This window comes from Channa argus, chromosome 8, assembly GCF_033026475.1.
Source record: "Channa argus isolate prfri chromosome 8, Channa argus male v1.0, whole genome shotgun sequence".
Taxonomy (NCBI): domain Eukaryota; kingdom Metazoa; phylum Chordata; class Actinopteri; order Anabantiformes; family Channidae; genus Channa; species Channa argus.
This window is the reverse complement of record NC_090204.1, coordinates 24,545,104-24,570,946: the sequence shown is the minus strand read 5'-3', so window position 1 is coordinate 24,570,946 and position 25,843 is coordinate 24,545,104. Positions and strand designations below refer to the sequence as shown.

Here is a 25,843-nt window from a genome sequence, read left to right as displayed (position 1 = left end):
TCACGTGCACCTCCACCCCCGAGGACCTCCAGTAAAGACCGAGAGGAGGCCTTTCGCTCTCCCCCGCTCTGACAGCTCCCCGTGGATGGATGGAAGGAATGGAGACAGGGAGTGAAGGTGAGGCAGGATGGGGGAGAGGGACCCAATTATCCCAGAATGCAACAATAGGTGGTGTTTAAACCACCTCTGACCTCTGACCTCAGCAGTCCGTTGGCAGGAGAGAGATGCTTTAGCAAGAGGCTGCAGTAGGATGAAAACTAACAAAGCACCATTTTACCGCCGTTTCTTCCCCGAAGCGCCGCGGCCCTGCGGCACCGCACAGATTAGCCATTACCCCCGTAAGTGCACTGCAAACCCTGCCGAAGCTGTTTTCTCAAGACCATTAAAGACGCCTGAAATCTCCAGCAGAGACAGACACACAGCAGACACGCATCCCCCAGCCGATCGGTCCATTTGAAGAACGATTTGGGAGCTCGGTGCCGCAAAACCACAACTTAACTGACTGGATGAAGCCACTTTACTGGTAATACGCAGAACTGCGGGGAAAATGAGTTTACACATAATTTATTGCCACTTTTGTGCTCAACCTCTCAGTCCCGAAGGACAGCAGGGCGTGATGAGAACAAATGACTGAGAATCAAATGCCTGGCATGAAGCAGGAGGTGGGGGAGGGGGGCAATTTAACATCCCATTTATGAGATGAAAGAACTGAGAGGAGCAGATTGAATAGAAAACGCTACTGTTTCCTCCTGAGAACAAAAAGCTAATACGCTGAAAGAAAAAAAGTATTTTCTGTCCAAACCACAAAGAGGCTAAACTCTGTTAGTTTATCCAAGTTCAAGTGTTGTAACTCCACATGCTGCTAGCTTTGGTTTATTTGTCGGGGTTTGTGACGGTTTGTGCCTCCACCTCAGAACACCGGAGGAGGATGGAGTGTCCAACAGGAAACGGGTGTTTCAACATGGCAGTTATTTCACGAAAGATAAGGACATTTTTTGCAGGCAGAAAAACTCGAGGGCTGCACCAAAGTAAACTGAAAACGGAACCACTGCAGTTAGTTCTGGGAGCAGCCGGGATCTTTCAACGACTACATGACTTCAGCCTGACAGTGAAACTGACAGTGAATCTCACTGGCTGGAGTCATTTGATGCCGACACACAGGTTGCAGTTTCATTTTAGGGACTTTAGGGGAATAGGAGGCAGGACTGGAACATGTATGTATGTGTGTGTGTGTGAGATGTGGAAGAGCATGGAGAGTTTAATGACACTTTATTTCCATTAGAAAGTAACAGCTTTAACGATTTGACTATTTCAAACAAGAAGCACTGATATTAAAAAAAGAAAACGCTGATGTATAAAGTATATAATGTATAAATTAAAATATCATATTCATCATATTTATGTTGACACTGTTTTTCTGCCACAAGTTTCCAGAAGTCTATTAAAGTAAAATTGAAATGTCTGTGTTATTAATCCGACTAAACAACAACAACTTAAGACCACGTTTTCCTTGAATTCAGCTGAGGCAAACAGTGTTTTTGCAGTGCAGCTGCTCCCAGCAGACTGAGGCCTTTTATCATTTATTGCTCGTGACTTTTATGTGTTCAGAGGCAGAAGTCTCTGTGCAAAAAGCCGCCTTAATGTGAAAAGCACGATATGTCACATAAAGGGTGATGATGAAGCAGAATGAAAGGAAAAACATCATAAAACAAATCAGCACCACAGACACTGAGCTGTACATAAAAAACCTTTATTATTGTTGTAAGGTAAGATTGACAACAACATGCTTTTACCACAATAAAAAATAAAAAGATATTGCACTGGTTTTACTCTAGCAATGCTTTTCTCTCTCCTAATGTCTTTCTCAAGCTTTTACGGTGCACCTCCTCTTCCTCCTCCTCTTCAGCAGTCTTTTAAGACAAACACACAACACACAGCCTGGAAATACTGCCCTTGTCTGCCAGAATCAAGTCAATAGCAGTCGGTTTTTGCTACTCGACTGCGCGGCGACCACCTGCTCAGACGCCTACAAACGCACTGCACATCCAAACATTAGTGATACTCAAGTAATGGTGACAGGGGCTCAGAGTGTGTGTTTCTTTGTGGCGATAAGGCTTCACCTCGTCATACCCAAGGCCACACGTTTAAAATCGTCCGTGTGCCTCAGAGACCGAACTGGTAAACGTTCTACGCTCAAGAGTCAGAGGTTTACGGAAGCTTGTTAATGATAGTCAGGATTTGGTATCTGAGAGCAAACGAAGACAGTAAGACACGTTTAGAAATCTCAAATTTCTGATTTGATCAACCTTTACTACAAAACTCCTGCATAACAGAAAACTGTACATGTACTAGATCTAAGTTGATCCAGAAACAGATTTGTTTCTGCAAAACTACTTAAAATGTGGATTTTGTGCATGTTTGGTTTAGCAAATTCTGAGCCTCTGTAAAACTAACAGGCTTCTGCTGGACATGCAACCTATTAGTGTCATGATAATAAGTGAACAAAACTCTCGAGAAGCCGAGCATCTCTCCTCAAAATCCTGCCGTTCAAACGGATTAAAGTTACGATTTGACCTGGTTTATTGAACCTCCATAATGCTGTGTGCCGCAGAGCAGCAGAGGTGCATAATGGGTAAACACAGGCTGGAGGTCGGACAAATTGTTCAGAGTGTAACCGCTGAAGCGACTGGGCCGACGCAGGACAGACGAGCCTCAGGGAGGCTGGGTGCTGCCTTTGTGGAAAAACCTGACCCCGTGATTGTGTGTGTGTGCATGTGAGTGTGTGGTCAAAAGGCTCAGGGCTCCAGATTAATGACTCCACCTGGGGAAAGTGACAATTGCTTCGCTCTCCAGCAGATGGCTGCATCGTCTTCTTTACACACGGGAGAAGGGACTGTATGTGCGTATACCGTGGATGGAGACGCTGAAAGTGGCACCGCTGGATGAAATGGCGTGTGTGTGCGGGCGTGAGGCAGCTGTTCGTGTAGCATTAATAGGACAACAAGCTGAGAGCAGATGGGCTGGACTGTGCATGATTACACACAAACACACACTGGGTCTAATTACATGAAGAAAATCAGCTGTAGTGCTGCTCAGGACACCGGCTGATGTCTAGAAGGGTTTTGATGATACAACTGCTCAGCATGAAGGAAATTTCAGGATGTAATGAAGCCGTCGCTCATTAATCCTATTAGAAATCAGAAGAATCTGTTCTTTAAATGACTTCTCTCTTTGGCGTGACGTCGCTGAGAAGCCAACATTTGTCCTGTTTCAGCTGCAAAATGTTGGGATCTTATGTGCCACCAGTTTCCCAGTTGCTTTAACATTTTGTGTACAAATGATCATGAGGCCTTTTTATTGTTAGAACTAATGAAGGTCTGCATTTTTGGCTTTGTACCATAGAAGATGGGAGTTCAAATGAAAGACACAGCCTATAGTATCAGCCCCAAACAGGATGTTTTATTGCCCTGGAACCAGGTGAAACCAACAGCTGCCATCCTACGAGTCCAGCACAACATGCTACTCTGTTAAATGGACAAACTAAACTTTACATTTAGGCTCAGAATTTTATACGCGTTTAATGGAATTCTGTCATCGTTTGCTCTAAAACTTCAGTGCTTCTGAATTTGTCCATGACTCCAGTACTTTAGGATGCAGAGGCTAGAGGTTAGTGAATGTGTATGAATGACATCCATTAACATTCAGTTCAAGTCCAATGTCTTTAAAGAGACAAGCAGGTTTAACTAGATAGTCATCAACTTCCTCACATCTCAAACCTTCTGCAGATAAAGAGGTCAACAGCTCCCAATGATGGGGGCTGCTTCTTCTCTACATGTTTCAATGCAGCTGATCTATTCCACAGACACAAGACGACAAACTCGATGTGCACAGAGACAGGAAATGACTTTCACATATGTGCACGGGATCTTCCTCCTTTCTAATCGTCCTCCACCACAGCCGACCTCTATCACAGGACAAATAAACCACTTTGTGATCCGTTGGTCAGTATCCCAGCCTGTCAGAGGAGGTGGGATTGCTACAGGCAACAAGTTCCATTCGCAAAAACAAAAGAGCACATAAAAACCTAACCCACATGTAAACATGACACTGAGATTGCCACAGTCACTGAAAGTCAGCCTGAAAGCTCCTAAACTAAAAACACTCAACTCTGTCTCTCCAACAGTGACACAAGCTCAGCAAAGACACAACACTGAGGGAGGTTTAGTTCATTCCAAACTCACAAGAAGATCATTAAACTGCCGTGTGGAAACACAGAAGCAACGGTTAAATCTATGACATGATTCGGGCTCTGTGTGCGTTTAGTCAATTATGATCGATAAGTCAAATTAAAAAACCAAAAAAACCAAAAACAACTGTATTTCTTGTTTGAAGAAATTGAAGGTGGCGTATCAGATGAAAAACAAGAAACGTGGGAAAACAAAGTTGACAAAAGTGAAGTGAATTAGCTTTAACCCACTGAAGCAGCAGCAGAACCGAGCTCCAAACCTCTGCACTCGCTGTCCTTGTAGTGATTTTTGTCGTCTTTCAAACAGACAATTGAGATAAAAGTTTTGTGCAAAGCCTGATGCCCAACGGAAACACAGAGAGCTCGGCACATGTACACAGGTAGCAGAGTTAGTCATAAAACACGTGGGCGCGCACACACACACACACAGGGTATAAAACAGATGTACAACAGAACTTTAAATATTCTTATATATGTATATATGTATATACATAGATAACCATGCACGAATGAACAAACACGCTTACCCTCACCCTCACACACACACACACAAAGTAAAGTGTGATACCTTAACATGATTAGAGGCAAAAAACACAGCACGTTGGTCCAGATACCAAATAAAACTTCTGCAGCCTTGAGAGGCTGATGGGGTTGGAAATAAAAAGGTGGTGGTCCAGCACAACAGCATTTGTAAAACAACTGCAGCTTCACTACAGCTGGATGTCGGGTGGTGGAGCAGTTTCTGCAAATGACTGAATCAATAAAAGCTTTTCAGAAGCAAGAACTACACCTATCATGTGTTCAAGGATCACTGTACATCACTTGTACTGCAGACCTGCGGTGTAAGACCAGCAGGGAGCTAAGAACAAGAGGATTCAGTTTGGCCTGTTACTTAGCTGATGCACATTGATGGTGCAGATTCACTTACTGTAATGCATTTAGAAATACTGCTATATCTAAGCTTGCGGAGACATACTCATTGCGGGGCAAATGTCGGGCGAGGAGGGACGGGATGGGAAGGACAAGGCACGTCCGGGTCTGAGGAACATCTGTTTAAGCTCTGCCAAACATCAAGGTGAGCGTTAATGAGGCAGCACAAAGAGACAAAGAGTGGGAAAGGTGAATGTAAATGTCTCTGCATTTTAAAATTGTATGTGCACGGACCACTGGGCTTTTTATTTCTAGCCCTGTACATGTTTGCAGAAAAGAGAAAGGACTCCTAGTGGAATTTAGTCTGAAAGCATGAACCAAAGTGTCAGGACACCAGTATTCACACGAACATGAAGAGCACAGAACAGCTGGAACAGAACTAACACTACCACATCTGTCCTGGCTTCTGTTTGCTCTCTCTACATCATTCTTTTTGCTTGAAAAGTCTGAAATTTTAGTGTGAAGTTACTAATTGGTTGTGTTCTCCTAAACATGCAGTTTGTGTGACTTTTAAAACCTCAAGCCAGCACTGAACGGTGTGATCTCTACTTTTTCTTCTGGTTCTTTTCATTTTGCTGCTACGTCTTCTTGCTGGTTGCTTTGTCCTGTTGTGAGGAGGCGGACGTGGCGGCGGTTGCCGCTTGGGGTTCGGACCTCTTGCGCTGTGGATCAGATGCTGCAGAGATGGGCTGGCTCGTGTTAATGACGGCCTGAGCTGCTGCTGTCGCTCCCAGCCGATGTGCAGGTGCAGAGGGGGCAGCAATCTCCCTACCTGCAGACCCTGACGAGGGACCTTCTGTGACGTCTTTGCGGGATGTCGGTGCTGGGGCTGCACAGTCATACTGGGTTGAGGTTTTGGTCGGTCCCTGCAAGGTGGCAGGTGAGGCAACTCGCCTGGTAGGGGACAGGTACGGGGATTGAGGGGTTGTGACCTGTTTGGAGGGGACTGAGGGGGGGTCAGTAGGTGGGACCTCTGCAGTTCCACCCCTGGATGGTTTCAGGTCCTTCGTGCTCTTGTTGGCAGCAGTGCTGAGTTTGACAGGACCAAGAACACTTTTGGCTACTGTCGTGAGCTGGGACACAACTTTGTCTACACCACTCTCAGAGGGCGGAACTGGGGAGCTGGAAGGTGAAGTGGAGCCAGAACTGGGCAAACTTGACACAGTCAAACTTGCAGCAGCCGCGGCTGCACAAAGTCTCCGGTTATCGGCCTCCTTCTTCTCCTTGGGGATCCCTGGAGAGGAGCAGGAGCTGCGTTCTCGGCCGTCTGTGGTTCGACAGTCTGTAGTACTTGTGGCGGTACTGAGGTCAGGAGTACTTGTGTTCCTCACTGTACAAGGGGCAGTAGTTCTCGGGCTGTCAAGGGTTCGGTCCTCTGCCCTGGGTTCTGGAAGTCCAGTCTTCCCCCTGAGGCTCTTTAAGTCTTGTGGAGGAGCTGGCTTGAGGAAAGTGTCTTTGCTGACTGAGATGAATGCACTGCCTGGCGTGCAGAAGGGAAGGGGACCCTGGGTGGGTTTGGTGGTACCACTTGGCTCCAGAACCTCTCTCTCTTGTCTTGCAGCATCATCTGAGGAGGGTGCTGGACTCCCTTCTTTTACTCCTGGAGAGGAGATGCCCTTTCCGGACTTCGCCTCCGTAACGGAAGGAAGGCTGTATGAGGGAGTGGGCCTTCCTATCTGTGAGGGCCCGGTGTGGTTGAACGTGGCATGCGGGGTGCATGGGGAAAGACAAAGGGATGGCAAAGTGCCTCCAGGGCCTGTTCTTACAGTTGTGGGCCTCAGCAGGGGAGGAGGGGTGAAGGTGGTCCCTCTGCGTCCATCCTGGCTGTCCTCTGAGCCCTCATCTGTCTCGTCCTCGGATGAATCGACCTCGTGGATGGCATCTTGCTTCTGCAGTGACTCCCTCCGTTCTGCTCTGTCCTGACGGATGGCAGACAATTTGTCCTTCAGCTTGCTTTTCCCAGGGGCCAAGCCCAGTGATCTGGACACTGTTCCGAGGGAGCCCTCCCCTTCCTGACGTCCCAACTTCCTGGATGAGGAGGAGTGCAGGCTGCCTTTCTCCACGCCTCGTCCTGCTGAAGACAGCAGACCCTCGCTGGCTGACTCCTGATGACCAGACAGAGATAGGACAGAATGCTCATGTTACAGTTTAGTTTGACTTTTTTTTCTGAGTGTGCTGTGCTACGAAACTTACCTGAAGGCTCTGCAGGCTCGGCTCCCTCTGCAGTATCTCCTTCTTAAAGTCTGAATGTGAGATGTCTAGACTGTGTTTACGACTACCGACAGCTGCTCCCACTGCCAGCTTCTTCTCTCCCGCTGCGGCAACTCCGGAGGGGGATGAGGGGGAGTTAGAGAGGGAAGCAGCCAGTTTCTCAGCTGATTGCACCCTTTTGAGAAGAGGAGAACGTGGGGGCTCTGCACTCTTGGGTCTGGATATCTGCCTCACCAGGGGAGGGGAGGAATGCAGCTTCACAGGGAACGACTGGCCCACGGCGGCTTGCCCCAGAGCGTGGCTGGGCAGTGGGGAGGGGGAGCGCTGAGGCGAGCTGCTCTGAGGGGTGGGAGAAGGTGTGCGGGCCAGAGGAGAGAGGGGGATGTTGCCGGCAGACTTGCGGCGGGGAGAGCGGTACTGGCGCTGGAGCTTCGGCGCGAGGCCGTGCAGGGAACTTGGCCGAATGTGGCCGGAGCTGGCCGGGGAGTTTGGGACACTGGAACTGGGGGAGCTGCTCTGAGACGAGTTTCCACCAACTGAGGGTTCGAGAGGAAAAACAACGATGTAATAGAGGTGGTTCGTTGATTTAATCCAATCGGAGTTGATAAATCACAATTGTAATTTGTAAAAAATCTACAGCATTGAATGTCTAAAACATGTAAATAAATGTTTAGAGTTTTGTGTTTTCTCTGGGAAGTGTAACTGGTGTAGTACATATTTGTTTACTAGTAGCTTATTTTTTTTAGAAACCCGAGTTTATATACTGGCAGTGTTTTTAGGAAAGTGAAAACTATAATAGTTTTTTTCACTACTTTTCCAAAGGCAAAGAAATAAACAATTCATCACGAGCATACAACTTATTGCTGAGTTCTCTTTTTACTACAGTGTTCACTCACCTGAGTGGGCGGAGTCTGGTATGGACCTGTAGCCCTGTGTTGGGCTCCGTGGTGACAAGTTGTGTGTTGGTGAGCCGGGGCCGCTCTCCCCGGAGGACAGGGAGCGGTTTAGAGAGGACAGACTGCGGCTGGTGTGGAGCAGAGACGCTTGTTTGGTGATCTTCCTAAACAGAGACGTCCTCTTCTTACTGCAAGAGAAGACATGACTCACTCAGTGGCTCCACATGTGTGTACATACTTCTTAAAAACACGCGAAGTGCTGCATGCGTCCCACCTGTCCTGTCCCTCCTTATTCTTGGTCTTCTTACTGCGTCGCGCCATCTTGGATTTGTGGCTTGTTTTCCGGGCAGGGCCGACTTTAATGGACGTATTCTCAAATGGGGTAGCAGAGATGGACACTTTGGCGCCGCTCTGAGGGACCAAACACAGTATCAGAAATTGTTGTAGTTTCACCAAACTTAAATATAAAATGTTAAGTGTGTTTACATTTAATTTCATGTCAATTGTGCGGTAGTTTCCCTACTATTGACGACTGAATAGAAACTTTTTGGGACAAATTTACCAACAACATACTGATCAAAATGGACAATATTAAAGTCAGGGTTACTAAAAACAAAGTAAATTTTAATGCATGTTTTGTACACAAGTTAATTTTACATTTTAAAATTACAAAGGAAACATTTTTATTTTGTTGTTATTTATCAAATTGAACAAACGAGAAGAAACTTAATAAGAAGAAATAAAACAAAATGTAAAAAAGTACCTTGGTCTATTCTGTAGCTGTGTAAAACAGGTTTCTACTGAAATAAAAAAAGGAGAGTTTGTGTTTGCACCTTCAGTATGAGCTCCACCACCTCTGTGTGAACCAGACCGTGGACTGGCTCTCCGTTGACGTGGGTGATCAGGTCCCCCTCCCTCAGTCCGGCTTCATGGGCTGGACCACCCCCCTCCACATGCTGAGAGAGAGAGAGAGAGAGAGAGAGAGAGAGAGAGAGAGAGAGAGAGAGAGAGAGAGAGAGAGAGAGAGAGAGAGAGGAGGTCAGAGGAAAGAACAGAGGAAATGTGGTGAGACAGAGAAAGAAAGTGCTTTATTGTTTACTGCCATCTTCTGACACCAAAAAGAATCTCAGTTGACTTGAGTGGTTGTGAATAAAAAATACTGCAAAACCAACATCTATAACATATTTATAAAATAATAATTACTGTATTTATCACCTGTTACCACTGACATTGCAATTTATCATTTTTCTTAGTCCTGGAGACGCTCGTTAAAAACCACAGAAATGATCATAGATAACATGTGGCCACCTCTGCACCGTGGACTTACCCAGACCATGTGGTGCACTGTGTAGATGTCAGAGTCTCCCATGTAGACGCGGATGGCTCTTAGGGTGAAGCCATATTTCTTTCCCGACCTGTGTATGATGATAGCAGGTTTGACACTGCTCACAGCTGGGGACAGGTCCCGGCTCGGGGAGGAGTCTCGCGACGACGGGTTGGACGACAGAGAATGGGGTGACATTGGGCTGGCCAAAGGGGAAGCTCCGTGGTGGTCTAGGGATGGACAGAAGAAACAGATTTGAGCTTTATTTTATTACTAAGATGCAAAATACTAGCTGTGAGATATGTCCTGCAGAATAAATGCTGCTGTTTAGCAATGCGCTGACCTGAGGGGATCATCAGGGACAACGTGGTGGCAGAGGCCGACTTGATGACCTTGTTAAGAGGTCTGGAGCTTGGGGTTGTCGTATGCTTGTCTGCGTCTCCTGATAGCAGCCGATGGCGAGCCCTGCGAGCGGCCAGGTCACTGATGGCCTTCGGAGTTGACGGAGAATCGCTGTCTGCTCCACTTTTAGCAGCTCCACCACCGTTGCTGCCGTTAGCGCGGTCACACACATCACCTGAGCTGCCCGCTGCATGGTCAGAGAAGGATGGATGAAAACAGAATTAACTATTGAGACTTATTTAACAGACCTGCAGACTCCCTGAAACTTTGTCTTTATCATGTGTTATCATCTACTTTAGAAAAACAGGTTGTGTGTTTACTGACGTGTCAGCGTGGTCTTGCTCTGTTGGCTAGAGGTGGAGCTCGGGGTGGTGGGGGACTCATCCAGCTTTAGCTCTTTCTCCACTGGGATCTCTGGAATAGCAAGCGGGAGCTCGTCCACTCGTGGACCCCTCACTGCACTTGGACCCAGCAGACTGGGACTCTTACGACTTCCGGCTGCACCTGAAAGATCATTGTGGCGAGTACTGAGTGAATCCGGTTTGATGATATGTGATGATATGTGTAGGTCTTTTCAATGCAAGTTTTATTTCTAACTGGAGACCAACTAAGCAAGAGGAAGCTAACGGGGCATCTAATAAGACCAATAATCATAAGAGATGGACCAAGAAAAAGCTGAGTTAGGACCTAGACTTTCCGCTAAATAATTATTTTTTGATTCAGAAGCAAGTATGCTAATTAACAGATAGTTATTTGCTGCACCAGCCTCATCAACTACTTTGTTTAATCCACTCTCTAAAGGGCAGGTTCCTGGCCACCAGCATGTTCCTCCTATAAGTTTTACCTTGGCCTCCTTCTTCCTCTGAGGAGATGGCAAAGCGCGGCATCTCGATGATGGCGGAACAGCAGCGTCTACGGACTGTCAGAGGTGGGCTGGAGTCACTTTCTGTGTGGGACGACTCTGAAACTGAGAGACGCTTCCGCAGACTGGAAAAGGAAATGTGAGGAGGGATTGGACATTAGTACAACAATGGCCTGATTCAGGATGCTCACATCCCAGTTATGACCCATATTTTTAAAGGTAGAAAGATTTTAACTAACGGAAGACAAACAGCCTGCAAGGGACTGACTTTGCCTTGTGTACCGGAGGTGAAGAACTCACATTTCTGGAGATCCCACCAACCACGATCGATCTCTGGACTTGAGGCTGCTCAGGCTATCAACGCGATCCCCTCCCTCCTCACTGAGGCTGCGTTTAGTCGGAGGAGGTGTCCTCTTCTCCTCGTGCAGGGACAGACGCTCCATACTGCTGTACACCTGCATGAAACAGAACATATAAATGTCACATCATATCACGTCTTAGATCTGTGACATCACATTTAGGGACGTAAATTGTCATAGAATTTCCAGACAGAGACATAAACACCTCAGTCACCTTCATATTGTGGTTGTAATGTGTGTATGTTTCAGTGTTTACCTTGCTGAAGCGAGGCGAACACGAGGAGAACTGTCGAATCTCAACATGTTCATCATCATTGGTGTCGTCTTCCTCCTCTGAATCCACGTGATGGTACCGATCAGAGCGAGCTGGGGGACAAAAAGACATCAGGCTGTGTGGTGATTACACTTCAGGCAGCTCACAAATGCGTGTAAACCAGTGGCAGACATACTGTCAAAGTAGCTGGTGTCGTCCTCAGACTCCAGCTGGGGGATGAACTCAGCTTTCTGCCTTAACAGGCTGTTCCAGTCCAGATCTGTGAAGAACAGGTGCTGCTTCACCTCGTAGGCACTTCCTGTGGACATGAGGAAACACATGTCCTGTAAAACCTTTCCAGTCATCTTTGCTAGGACTTTTCAAAACCTGTGTGAGCACATGTGTCTTACCTGTACCCAGGCGCTCCAGAGGGTTTTGTCTCAGAAGTTTGGAGATGAGGTCCTGAGCCTCGAGAGGCAGAGCTTCATCCCCTTCTGGCCACATGATCTCATCTAACACAACACACAGAATGATACAAAGCAGTATGAAGTAAATCATCCACAAGAACCATTTTGTTCCATGTTTTCATTTCACAGACCAGTCTGTCTAACGTACAGTACACGAAGTCAAATTGAACAGTTACATGGGAGCAGAGATTAAAGCTGGACTATTTCAATAACTTACTTCAGTCATGAATTTATTCCTTGAAGGCCAAATAAGAAAGCAGCGTTTCTAGATGAGGTTTCTCTTGTAAATGTAACACGTGGCTCATTGTACATATTTTGTTCCTGTGTTACTTACTGCTTACTAAGACCTATTAGGAACATTTTGGTTAATCGTGGCCCAGGTTTCAGGTATGTACAATGATGTCATTCAGTCATCAGGGGAACATTAAACAACAGTGAGCATGGCCACAAATAAAATGACTGCAACAAAACCATGTGGAAAAACAAGGAGGAATGTTGGAAGAACAATCTCTGGAGAACATTTCGGTTTGATTAAGAAATCTTATGTTTAGTGACCAAACTTTGAATGACAGCATAAGAACCTTATCCCATCTGCGAAACATGGTGTTGGCAGCATCATTATCGAGGCTTCCTTTGCTGAGTCTGGGATAATGTCAAGATTCCCCATATGTAGTTTTTAGGTTTTTCATGAAAATCTGATGACGTGTTGAGAAAAAGAGAAAATGCGAAGGATTTCTCAACCTTTAAGCACCAATGAGCAGATTGGGCTCTTTATTTTCTCGTCCCAGTAAATCTAACTAACGTGGGGGTTTGTTTACAGCCTGTCTGCCTGTGTCACTGATTTAAATAATGAAAAAAAACTTTAGGGCATGAGACTCAAATTGTAATTAAACTAAAAGATTCTTCAAGAATGTCTTAGATCAGTGAATACCAGAGGAAAACGCTTAATTTTCTTACCGTATGTGTGAAATACACATTCACCTTTTCACTAGTTTGCATTTTTTTCTAAGTAAATTAACTGTAATATAGTTTGTTATTTGTTCCTGTGAATTTTTTTTAAAATCAAATTCCAGAGTTTGAATTTCACAACCTTACACAGTCACAGGCTGACAGATAAAAATACGGAACACACTGAGGCACGAGGAGCCCTGCTTTTTTATATCACCCCACAGTGCATCAATATGGAGAGAGACACACAGGGATCAATGCACGTTTATGATTATTGACTTGCCCGTACATCCGAAGAAATTCAAAGGAGGAAAAAAAAGCAGATGATTTCTGATTTCTGATTTCTGATGATGTTATCAGGCCTGCTGTTCTCTGGTTCAAACATTAATCATTCGTGATAAAATACAAACAGAACAACATATTTACTGAAGAGCAGAACCTGAATAATTTTAAGTGTTTCTCCACTGACTGGTGATTTTTTGTAAATTTCAGAAAATCCTAAAAAACAAAAGCATTTTTTTTTCTTCTGTCATTTACATTTGTTCAGGTAAAATACTATTTACTGACATTGATGTAGAGATATATAATCATTTCAAACTAAGTTGTGCCCCATGAAAATAGCCATATGTTCACACTGACAAAATTGTTCACTCTATTATCCCAACAGAGCAGTTTTTTATTGTCTTCATGTTTTTTAATTTATCTGCTACTGCTAGTCCAACTTGTTAAATACTATTTACTCAGTTATTTATTGTGTCAGCTTAATCCAGCAATGAGAAACTAGAAAGACCCAAAATAGCGATGGTAAAGAGATGGTTGGTAACAATGAATGTAGGTGTGGAGGCTGTGAAGTTGTCTGTAAAATGTACCGCCGATGAGCAAAGTTGCAAGAAATGAGTGACAGTTGCACAAATACTGAACCGGCTGCAGTCTGCCTCCATCTACTCACCACTGATGACCTGACCAAACAGTTCCTCTGGTGTGTCTCCAAAGAAAGGCGCACAACCCACCAGGAACTCGTACAGGATGACTCCCATTGCCCACCAGTCCACCGGCTTCCCGTAGCCCTGACGGAGAATCACCTCCGGAGCTATGTACTCTGGAGTTCCACACACCTGAAGAGGCATCAACACACAGAGTCAAGGCTAATTCAACCAGTACACGCAGTTTCTTGCAGTTCTGTCAAATATTACCAACTATATCACGGGAAAATACAGTTAGATACATCTAACAAATGCTACAAATTGCATCATTTGGGGTCAGACAACAACAGGATGCTGGAGACTTAAGCTGGTACCTGTTTATCCAGGAACTCTCTGGTGTCTTTCTCTATGTGACCTTCATACAGGTTTGTCGTGAGACTCATCAAGCCAATCTTTGAGAGACCGAAGTCCGTCAACTTAATGTGTCCCATTGACGTGATGAGAAGACTGCAGGACAAAAAAGAAAATAATTTAAAAAAGCTTTAAACTGCTTAACATCAGAAAAGCATATGTATAAAAGCAGAACAGTACGACAAATGTCCGTGTGTGTTTTACTTGTCTGGTTTTAGGTCTCTGTGTACGATGCCATAATTGTGAAGATACTCCAGAGCCAGGACAGTCTCTGCAAAGTACATACGAGCCATATCCACCGGCAGGGCTCCAATATTCTTCAGCAGTGTGGCACAGTCTCCACCTACAGAAGACAGTGACAACTTTAAACAACAAGAGAAACAAAACTAATGAGAAACTTTGACAAAGAAACAAGGATCTCACCCTCCACATACTCCATCACCATGCAGAGATGCCTCCTGGTCTCAAAAGAGCAGAACATGGAGACGACAAACGGGTTTTCAGCGAACGTCAGGATGTCTCGTTCCACGAAGGCCTGCTGGATCTGGTTCCTCAGGATGAGGTTCTGTTTGTTGATCTTTTTCATGGCAAAGCGTTGCCGGGTCTCCTTGTGACGCACCAGAAACACAGCACTACAACGAAAAAGAAACCCAGCGAAGCTGATTCATTTCAGAAGTAACAGTTGATGTTCGTTAAGTAAAACTAGAGTGAGAGGATCAGGGATGTGTTGCTGTACCCGTAGGCTCCGTTACTGATGAGCTTGATATTTTCAAAGTCTTCCTCTCGTGGTGTTTTGGTTTTAGTCGGTGGTGGAGCAGCTGGGACTGTGGTTCCCCGACTCTGAAAATAATGCACCAGGGAGAAAAAAGGTTAATTTCCAATGAGGGGATGACAAACACATTCTAGAACTGAAATAAACAAGCAATTTTTAAACTGTAAATTAATGTAGCTGTAGTGTTTTTTAAGGTAACATTCATGGTGACAAACTGCATCCAACAAATGTTTTCTGGTGAAGTACTCACATCCACTGAGTCATCAGTCTCTGGTGTTTCTGGATTCCCACTGTCGTAACTGCTCAGCTGGGCCATTTCTGCAAAAGCACACACACGTGAGTTACTGAGCAGAACAAGAAGAGGACAGATCAAAGTGAAACTTCAGATTAGTGCTTTACCCTCCAGGGGGTCCCTGGTGAGGCCCAGCTGGCTGATGATGTATCTGGGGATGTCGGACTTGATGCCCTGGCCCTCCTTGGCATGGCCCTCGGCTGCTTCCAACAAGTGGTAGAACTCCTCTGGATCAAACTCCTGCAAGGGAGGAAAAAAGCCAAGAGAGGTGAGGAGGGCAGATTTCAGAAATATATTTTCTGAGGCCTATTCTTTTTTGTAGGTGTGTATTTAATTTTGAAAGATCATAAAGCTGTAACACATTGCTTCCACCTGCTTCAAGCTGTCAATGGGCCATAAACACAACAGAATGAAGATGCTCTTTTTCTGCTAACATACTTATTAAACACCAAAAAGCTTTTTTTCTGGTTGTGATGCACATAAACTGAATTCTCTCAACAACAACAGCAAACATTTTTGGCTGTTGTACACTATAATGTTTCTCCTGTGTCCTCGAACAAAGACACGGAGAACAGCGCAGTTACACCCCCACCTCAAAAACACTGCCCATGTAAACACACGGCCTCCTCCTCGTCTCTCTCGGTGCTTCCATTTGTAAAAACCCATCCTCTACGCTGTCATAGCTTCTCCTGCATGTGATTAGTCAAAGCTACCGATGTGAGCACCAGGGCAGCCTCCCTCCGCCTCCCTTCTCTCACCGCCTCACACTCCACTGCCCCCCCAATTATCCCTCCGTCTTCTACACTGCTTCTTTCTGTCTTCATCTCTTCTCCCGTCCTCACTTTCTCCTTCCTTGGCTCATTTCTGAGCTCACGGTCGACTTCACCTGTTTGGCCCCAGCTTTTGCACCATTTCCACCCAACTTAATGGAGTTTATAGTGGAAGGAGGGTGAGTGTGAAGGGAAGCTGATGAGGAGAATTACACAATATGAGGATATAGTAAAAAACAAACAAAAAAAACAACCTACAATTTTACATATGAAATGCTGCAGTGCCAGCTGAGAGTTGTTAATGTGGTTGCATGTGTGCGTGTATGTTAAGCTGATTCAAATTACACAGATGAAGTTCATAAATGAACTGCTGTGGTTAAATCCTTTCACACCGAGACTCTAGATGCTCTAAATGGTTATTAACTATGCATGGAGATGAACGGGATGACATGAAAACGATATTCTAGTTAATCCCTGTCACACGTCTTTCAAAGACTCAAATTTACACCAATTGTGCAATGACACAAACTATTTTGTGTAACTGCTAAGAATAAGCTGATTGATTAAAAAGAAAACACAACTACAACCGTCTATGCTAAACCAATATGGAAAATGCAAAAACATATGTTAGACGTCAGGCTTTTTAGCATGTTTTTGGGCATTATAGGTGTTTTCTTTATCCAATATGTTTTTTGCATTTCTAGTTTTAATTTTAATTTGATTATAGTTACTTTCATGTGTCTTTCAAGGGTTTAGATGTTTGTTATTATAATCTGATCAATCTAAGTTTATAATACACATATTACAGTTCAGTTCACCTTCACAACGTTTTGCTTGAACATAGTAGTAAAGTTGATTAATAAAGTGGCACAAAATGTAAATACTTAGTGAAAGTGTCCCTAAATGGTGCAGTACTTGAGTGAATGTACGGAGTCGTTAATTTATACTTTCTTTTCTGATGAGAACCAAGGATATACTGGCCAACTAAAAGCAGCCTCTCTCTTTAAAGTTACGTTGGTGAAAATCCCTAAAATCACTGAATGAACATTATGAAAGTCGGGCTGTATATACGTTAGAATGCTAATTTATTTTCTGATTGGTTTTTAAATTTTTACCAGACATTCCAGCAGGCGTGCAGGCCGGGCGATGATGATCATCAGCTTCTTGATGAGTTGTGTGACGAAGGTAACCTCCATACTCTCCGAGCGCTCATGAGCCTGGACACACAAGCAGACAGGATGTGGATCAGCTCAGCAAGACATGTTTTTAATCAAAATCTTTATTCTTAAAGCAGGATTCTGTCAAGACAAAAGATTTTCATTGTTTCTCCAGAGTGTGGCAGACTGATCACCCATCATCATATCTATGCATTAATTTTAATCGTATTTTAAATGTTTAATCATCCTGAATTTTTATGTGACCTTGACGCTGTGCAGAAAATATCCAATGTGTTGTGTTTGTCCTTCACAAACTGGGCATAACTAGCAGTGGGGGGGATGACAACCGAATAGCTGAGTTTCATTTTTCTCCCCCGAGTAACACCTGAGAGGTAATCTAAATCAGAGCAACCTCTGCCTCGCTCCCTGCTATGCACCGTGAAATGTCTGTCAGCGTGCAGACAGAGCAATTTACCCAGCAATCCACTGTAACTGACTGGAGATGCATCTGGAGCAAACAGAGATCCCCGGAAAGAAATGAGGGTGGAAGAGAAGTGTGTGTGTGCGTGTGTGTGTGCAAGTAGAAGCTCTAACAGTTACAAACCACCCACTGTAAAACATGTTTTATTCTCAGAATGGTACAGTGTGTGTGGATTTATGAATCCAGCATGTATGTATGTATTTTTAATGTGTGTGTGCACGTGTCAGGTGCGCTAACAGAGAGGACATAGTTGGTCATAAACAAAGCAAGGCTGACTCGCTGCTGTTTGTCTAACAGAGCTCTGGTGACAGACACAGGAGGCCTCAGGGCCAAGGCTCCCCCCCTGAATTATTTATAACAGTAATGAAACCTAGAGGGGAGGGGGTGTCTCTGTACTCTATGTGCACACTAAATATGTATAAGTGTGTGTATATGTAAACGTGAAGGAGACTGAATGAGTGTGTGGGGCGACTGTACAGGCCAGTGATCGGTGAGTAATGGAGAGCTGAGGGACAGACTCCCACTGTGCAGCAGATAATTAACCAGTCTGTGTGTGTGTGTGTGTGTGTGTGTGTGTGTGTGCTCACCCACCAGTGACACGTACAAAGAACACAAAATGTGCTTGTATGATTTAGTATTTCAATGTTACTTTATCACAAATGTATTTTTACTTGTGTACAGAGATTGTTGGAGCTTAGGGTTTTGACAAAATGATGGTGAGAAAGGACGTTTTAGACAAAAGATACACGAATACATATAAAAAATTACTCACTCATGCCAACAACACACACACACACATATATATATATATAAAACAAACTAAAACTAATTTTATAATATCATTTCCCTCAACATACATTGTTCATAATTCTATATTCTAGTTTAATATAAAAAAGTTAATCACGCTGTAAATATATAGTTATTGCCCCTAAGGGTGACGGGTCATGTGTGAAACGATACCCCAGATGGGCGGATGGAAATCCCACTGACTAATGACCCTTTTTAGCAGCAACTTTACTAAAAGCTTAAGTAACTTTTTACCAGCCTTGAACATTTCTGTTTATTTAGGGTCAAGACTTCGACTCCAAACGTTTCTTCGACTTCTGCCACTCTCTGCAGAAGTGACTTGTGTTTAGGCCAGAGATTCAGTGCCAATAGATACTTGAACATTTCCCCAAACTCAGAATTAATAGCTCCCTCAGTGAAGGCAACACCAAATCCTAAACTGCCACAGATGGGATGAGATTTTTATGCTTGAATGCAGAGTTTAGTTGTCACCAAACACAATGCTCAAGTTCTACTTTGGTGTCATCGAGAACATTTTGCCAAAACCATCTTAAAAACAGCCAACAATGTTCTTTTTGGAGAGTAGAGGCTTCATCCCTGCAGCTCTGCCATGTTCCCCACTGTTGTTCAATGTTCTCCTGATGTCGGAGTCAAGAACACTGATATCAGCCAGTGTAAGAAAGGCCTTTATTTCACCATGCATTTCTGTGGGGTTTCCTTGTGACTTCCAGACTATTCTACACCTTGGTTCTGGTGTGATTTTTACTGGTCGACCACTCTTGGGGAGTGTAACAATGGTGCTGTCTGTTCTCCAACTCTGCAAATTCTATCGTAACCCCTTCCTGCCTGGTGAACATCAACAAGTGTTCTTTAACATTTCTAGAAATCTCTGTTGTTTCTTCCATGACACACAGTTGACATCTAACGTATATATGACATATGACTTTAATGGTAAGGACTTTGAAAAAGGGCTGGGCCTCCCACACCCACACCTGATTGGGTCACATTCACTGAACACCTGACTCTGCTTTTCCCTTTAAATTAACTAATAAGTGAAGTAATCCAAGGTCACCTCATTTTTAAAGATTGGATTAGATTCTTAGTAGATTAGTAAAAATGTGTATTGATTTCGTCCTATTAGCCCTTTAGACAATCATCCTTCAACCAAGCAGCTCCTGTTTTTAAAATGCAGTCCAAATCATCATAACCAGATGTTTGTAGCTGCATATGATCACATGCTAAAAGAAGAGAGTGAACACTATGCTCGGTGACAGATCACCAGAGCTGAGCATGCACTCTGGTTTCCCTTCCGCTCTCAAATGAGCCTAAGGAGTCCAGCGGGGTCTCCCAGGGGTTCCAGCAGAGAATGGCGTGATTGCAGGTTGCCGTGGTGTGACTGCCTGGCAGGTCACTAAGGGCCCGTGACAAAGATGGATGAGACAGGAACCGAGGATGAGTGGTGGAGGTGAAGGGAGGCACGAAGAGGAGAGTGGAAAAGGTGGAGGAGGGATAAAAGACGAGACCTGGAGCACAAGAGGACAAACTGGAGAGGTGAGTTGGCCTCCCATGAGTTCTGTAATGGGGTCATGACACAAGGAGAGGAGGGAATGGAGGAATGAATAAGAAATGGATAAGCTGCTAGGACAAGGGCAACGAACTGAGACATGTCAACACCAGGAAGACTGGACAGACAAAACCTGAAAACTGGGTAAAATAGTTTTATACTGTTTTTTTTTTTTTTTTTTTACCTGTGCAACACTGGTTTTCTGAATATTTAGCAAATAATAAAGCAAAAAAATACAAAATACAAAGAAATACAAAAAAACTACTAAATAAATAAATAAATTCAAAATAAAAATTAGTTATTAAAATAAAACCAGAAAAAAGTTTTAATAGTGATTAGTGTTTATCTTTGATGTTTATCTTTTTTATCTTCACGGATTCACTCAAACCAGAGACACAGTTTCCGTAGGAAGGCAGAGCGATGACGACACGTTTCACAACAAGGGAAAACAGGGTTGGTGAGATGTGACAAATTTTCTCATAAAGTGATAAAATTGTCAAGATAGTTATCTGCTGTTTCAAGATTTGCAGAATCTTTGGATCAATTTGATGGGGTACGTTATTAAATTAATAATTCAGTTAAACCTTCACATTGTGTTATCTTACGCCCATGACTACTTTTATATCAAGTCAAAATAAATCTTACTGAGGTCAAGAGAGATTAGAATTTCCAGAAAACACACTATATCCCAATGTTGTGTGCAGCTTTTCATTATGTGTTTACAGCAATAAACAACAATGACTGAAGTTCCTGTCATCATCTAGATGATAAAACTGACACTACAGGTGCACTTTTCTATGGTAACATGAAGTTTGTCATTTTTATGTTGTTAAGTGAAGGTAACACAAAGAAGTAAATGCACCATGTTTTAGTTTTAGTTAACATAAATAAATATTAAATATTTCACAAGATCAAAGTATAATATTACAAAGCATATGGGCACCATATTCCTCACTTACTATGTGCTACAAATAGAAATATATATCACATATTGAAGCCTGGTGACTGAAGCCACAATATTAACAAACTACAGAAGAGAGAGAAAAAAATAAAAACCACCACATGCAAGTTGTCAGATAACAAGAACATCTAAAACTTTAAACTGCCCAAAGTGGCCTGTTGTTTTTAACTTAAATTTCCATTAAATAATTTACTTAATTACTTAAAAATAAAATCAAGCAATTTCTATCTCTGTCACTATTAACGTGTAACAGAGAAAGCTGAAGTAAAGTCCTATGTGAAGGTGATAATGATTTCATGTTTTTGTGATCATTCATCTGTATGTTCACTTTCAACATTTGTGATGCTAAAAAAAAGAAATGTGTTAGAATAACAGGTGTTTCTATAATTTTATTCATCACATTTGTATTAGTGAGGCTTTGCTCAATAACATACACATTTCTACATAATGCAACAAAATTCATCAACACCACAGAGCTAAATCAGGTGTTTCTGTCAGACTGCTGTGATAGACTGTTTTCCTTTTTAGCGTTTCTCAGTGCCAATCAAAGCTTGTCTGGATCAAACGGAAATTGACTCAACTGCAAAGTCTGCATCTGTCTCCTCCTCCTCCTCCTCCCAGCTGTGAGTGAACACCTTCCATTTGCTCCTCCTCACAACCTCCTCCAGCACCTCCTCCTCCAGTCTCCTCTGCCACGAGATGCGAGACATGTCTCCTCCAAATTAAGGACCACACAAAAACAACGAAGGATTTCCATAAACGTCGCAGGGATTGGATGCTGTATTCACACCTGCATCCACCTGCTCGTGGCCTCACACTCTCCTGTCCTCTATAGGTCTGCTCCACCTGCTGCCTGGCTTGTCCACCCGCCAAGAGGAAAAGACAATAAAAAAATCCCTAATGCCGCCTAATTGGTGATGTCATCATCCGCCCGCATTGCAGCTTTGCTGCCTGACGCTTCTCCAGATGTGTTCAAGTTCCTCACACCCTCCAAAAGCATTCAAACAGGCTTCATGCACATACATCTAACCCCTCCTCTATGAGCTCCCCAGCCAATCAGAAGCAGAGGAACGACCTTAAAATCCCACCCATCCCAAAAGCCTATAAATGCACCTCCTCACCCCTCCTATTCGTCTGTAAGAGTCATCTGTCAGCCCCCAGTGACTGCTGGAGTGTGAAATTAAAATTGGAGAGGATGTGTGTAGGGGTGTGTGTGTGTGTGTGTGTGTGTGTGTGTGTGTGTGTGTGTGTCTATGATTGAGAGATAGTTTGTATGTGTGTCCCAGTAGAACAGAAGGTCAATAAGAGGCCAGTGGGAACCATAATGTCACCCCCCCAGGCACTGCAAACCTGAGCTAATAGAGATGTCAGCACTGCCATACTCATGTTAACATATTTAGAAGTAAATGCATTAATACAGAAAAAAACAAAAACATACAGAGATACAGTCACATTGTTGGGTGCTGCGATGAGCAAATAGCAGGATTGTTTGTCATTATTGTATTAAACAGCAGTTGGAGTTTTTAAGTGAAGGAATGTGTGAGAGACTTTACTGTATGTGTCTAAGGTCTTTGTGTCTTCATGTGACGTCACATGGTCATCAAATACATGAAGAGTGTGTCACACCATGAGTTATTCCAAGCCAAAGCAAGCGTGACTGGTAAAGTCATGTTGTGTTCATAAAAGGATCAGAAGAAAATACATTTCACAAGACATTTTGAGTAAAAGAAAACAAAGTTTGCAGTGGTCAGAGGGTTTTTAGCCAGTTGTAACATAATCTATAAAAGTTGTTCCTATTGGTGGAATTATTTGGTAGCAAAATATTTGCATATATACATGTTCAGCTGGGCTTTAGAGTGATTAAAAGAAGTTGAGAAAGTGAAGTTAATTGGAAATCATTAATTGGAGGTTCACCAATTGAACACATCTGTCTCCATTTTCCCTATAATTAATACCAAATGGCATAATCCTCTCCAGGAACATGGCTGCAAATTAATGGGTCCACAGCTCCTTTCTAGGAAGTAATTAGGAAACTGTGGAGGCTGAAAAATCAACAGTGTGAATTTGCTCCTTTTTTGCTCCCTGGTGCACTGTATTTGTAATCACCAAGTGTCCTAATTTGCTGTGTATCACAGCTTTACATAGTTTACCGAGTGTGGAAATGAGTCGTGTGACAGTTCACCTGTCAGTGGTGATGCAAAGTGATGCTGGTTTATTAGTGTCTGAAATATCACTTTACTGCTCACTATAGTGCAAATGATTGAGTAATACATCTGGAAAAATGAGTGAGTGAACAAGGTAGTGATTTCAGTAACAGTAACATATTGGAAAATCCCAATCAAGGTTTCTGGGCCATTAAAGGAAACAAAATCAGCCTTGATGTCGACTGTTAACCCTTTACTTTACCTGCTACCGTTAGTCAAAATGTAAGATGATGACAAACCCCCAGAACAAGACAAGTATCATATGATTTTGTTTTTTGAAAAATCATTTAGAGCCATTTTAACAGCAATCAAATGTCAGGTGCTTTATTTAATTCTACATCCTCCTCTTTTGTCTTGCTTTGTGTTGTCCATTATCAGGTTAACTTCAGCATGACCTTTTTTTATTATTTTCATGAAAAATAATATATTTTTACACTTAAAAAAAATCGATTTGCAAGTGAATTTATATTTGTACAGTAAGATTAGTACAAATACACTTTTTGATTTTGTTTTCTAAGAGACTTATTAAATTGGAGGTAACATTGCTTCTTGCACGGCAGGGAACAAACTGTTGTTAACTTACATCTTGCAGCAGCTTCTCCAGGTTCTCCTGGAGCTCGTAGAAATAGCGAGAAGTGATGAGGCCCTCGCGGCTTTTCTCCAGGCAGTCTCGGGACAGCTCTATCAGCTGATGGTGGATGAAGCTCAGCACCCCATCAGCCAGCGGGCAGACCTTCTCCGGGGCTGAGGAGGAGAGCAGCTCAGCCAGTCGCTCCTCCATTTGAGCCGTCGCCTGAATAGAGAGGAAGGGAGGGGATGAGGGGTGAGGTGATCAGGAGGGGGTAGACAGGGATGAGTCACAAAAGAGCCAGTTTTTCAATACGGTATATCGTATATTTTAATCAGATATTGGAACCAAATAATTATTAAAAAAAATGTTTAAAAAGTTGGACAGAAACAGCTACACATGTTGGCCTAAAGGCCTCTGACAGAATTAGCAACCTGAAGGTCTTTACCGTAGCTGCATCTTCATTAGATAATAGTCATACAAACACACATACAGTATATCATATAATAGAAATAAGAGACATTTGAGACCAGCTACACATCATGACCATGGGTTACAGGCCATTATCAAGAATAGAAATCTTCTGTTCTTCTGGTCTGTTAATGCAAAGTGAAAACTTTCTGCAGCTGTAGGAACCGTTTAGTTGCGGTTTTGACTTCACTCGGGTTAGAAATACTTCAAAGAGATAAGCTGAGAAGGGACCTTTGGGTGACTTCTTATGTTCTTTATCATGGATTGAGCTCCATTAGGACCAAAACCTAAGGCCACAAGAGCAGTTTCTTCAAACCTGCTGTTGGCCTCATCAGCAAGGTCCACGTCCCCCCACTGACACATACTCTGGCCCCACATTAATGCCACTCTTGCAGGGTTGCGCTCGTTATCTACAGCATCTCTCTACACGGTTTAGATTACTGCTGCATATGGTCGTGTGTGTGGGCAGTACAAACCTTGGGGAACCTCTCCTTGTACACATGGTTCATCATCACGATCTCATGGTCAAAGGAGATCGGTGAACGCCCAGGGCTGAGAAAACAACAGACAAACGAACCCAGGTGAGCAGGGAATGAGTACAACACTGCACACAGTTATACAGGTAGATGTAGATGGAATCATTTGTTGGACAGTTGCAGTGCAATGTTTGGGATCTTTGCTCAAATGCTTGGCCACTTAGAGAGTAATGAAGACACCAACGCTTTTTAAAAGGTGAAATTTGCTCCAGCTGATTTTTAAAGGCAACTAGAATTTTTCCTAAAAATACCTAAATCTGATCATCTCATGTATTTCGACCCAGCAACAGAAAGATGTACATCAAACTACATAAAAATATTGCTTGTTTGTCAATTGTATACTTATTTGTACTGTGTAGAAACTTTTTGTTTTTTGATCCTTTACAGAAATTACTGTACATTTTTCAAACGTTTATCTCATCTTGTCTTTTTAAAAGACTGTTTAGAAATAATTGTCCTAGCTTTAGTCAATTTGACACGTAATCAATTTGTGTGAAACCCTATATACAGGCCAAATCACACAGAGCTCAGAGAAAATTAAGAAAATGTAAGGGATCCAAAGAGAGGACAAATGTTCAGGTGTTAATATAAGTAAACCTCATTTGATCACAACATGGCAGTGGGTTGTAGTAGACTGTAGTGGGTTTTAATGTGGAGTGCTGCAGAAACCAAACCGGCCAGACTGGATGTGACTGACAGGCTTGGTCAGGATACCAGAGCACAGAGGGAAAAGAAGCAGGACGGGGTCATGTGAACTAATGGGACCTTGGGGTCTTCATATGTGTGTTTTTTTGGCAGTGTAAACTGAAGACTTGGACAACCGCTGGACTCACATGGCTGCACACACAGACAGCACAAAGGTAATGCCTCTGGAGATCAGCGGATATATGGACGAATGTAGTGTGTGTGTGTGTGTGTGTGTGTGTGTGTGTGTGTGTGTGTGTGTGTGTGTGTGTGTGTGTGTAGCGGTCAGTAAGTGAGACTGTCCATTCTTCAGCCAAGTATCTATCAGTTCTCCTGGGGTTTTCATGATCTGACAGACTGACAGA

The 25,843-nt window shown here is 43.4% G+C and overlaps 1 protein-coding gene across 1 annotated transcript in view; it reads right to left on the bottom strand.

Moving 5' to 3' along the window:
* Positions 1 to 1,734: 1,734 nt before the first annotated feature.
* mast2 (microtubule associated serine/threonine kinase 2) overlaps positions 1,735 to 25,843 on the bottom strand; it is a 148,682-nt gene continuing 124,573 nt past the window's right edge. Inside the window, 24 exon segments of the mRNA XM_067512236.1 lie at positions 1,735 to 6,164; positions 6,166 to 7,281; positions 7,370 to 7,923; positions 8,284 to 8,471; positions 8,558 to 8,694; positions 9,117 to 9,239; positions 9,611 to 9,837; positions 9,951 to 10,196; positions 10,334 to 10,513; positions 10,854 to 10,996; positions 11,172 to 11,326; positions 11,487 to 11,596; positions 11,680 to 11,802; positions 11,894 to 11,995; positions 13,848 to 14,013; positions 14,196 to 14,328; positions 14,437 to 14,575; positions 14,656 to 14,864; positions 14,969 to 15,072; positions 15,255 to 15,322; positions 15,404 to 15,536; positions 17,182 to 17,283; positions 23,803 to 24,012; positions 24,735 to 24,810. Coding sequence (XP_067368337.1) covers positions 5,631 to 6,164; positions 6,166 to 7,281; positions 7,370 to 7,923; positions 8,284 to 8,471; positions 8,558 to 8,694; positions 9,117 to 9,239; positions 9,611 to 9,837; positions 9,951 to 10,196; positions 10,334 to 10,513; positions 10,854 to 10,996; positions 11,172 to 11,326; positions 11,487 to 11,596; positions 11,680 to 11,802; positions 11,894 to 11,995; positions 13,848 to 14,013; positions 14,196 to 14,328; positions 14,437 to 14,575; positions 14,656 to 14,864; positions 14,969 to 15,072; positions 15,255 to 15,322; positions 15,404 to 15,536; positions 17,182 to 17,283; positions 23,803 to 24,012; positions 24,735 to 24,810 — 5,278 coding nt within the window. The 3' untranslated portion in view covers positions 1,735 to 5,630.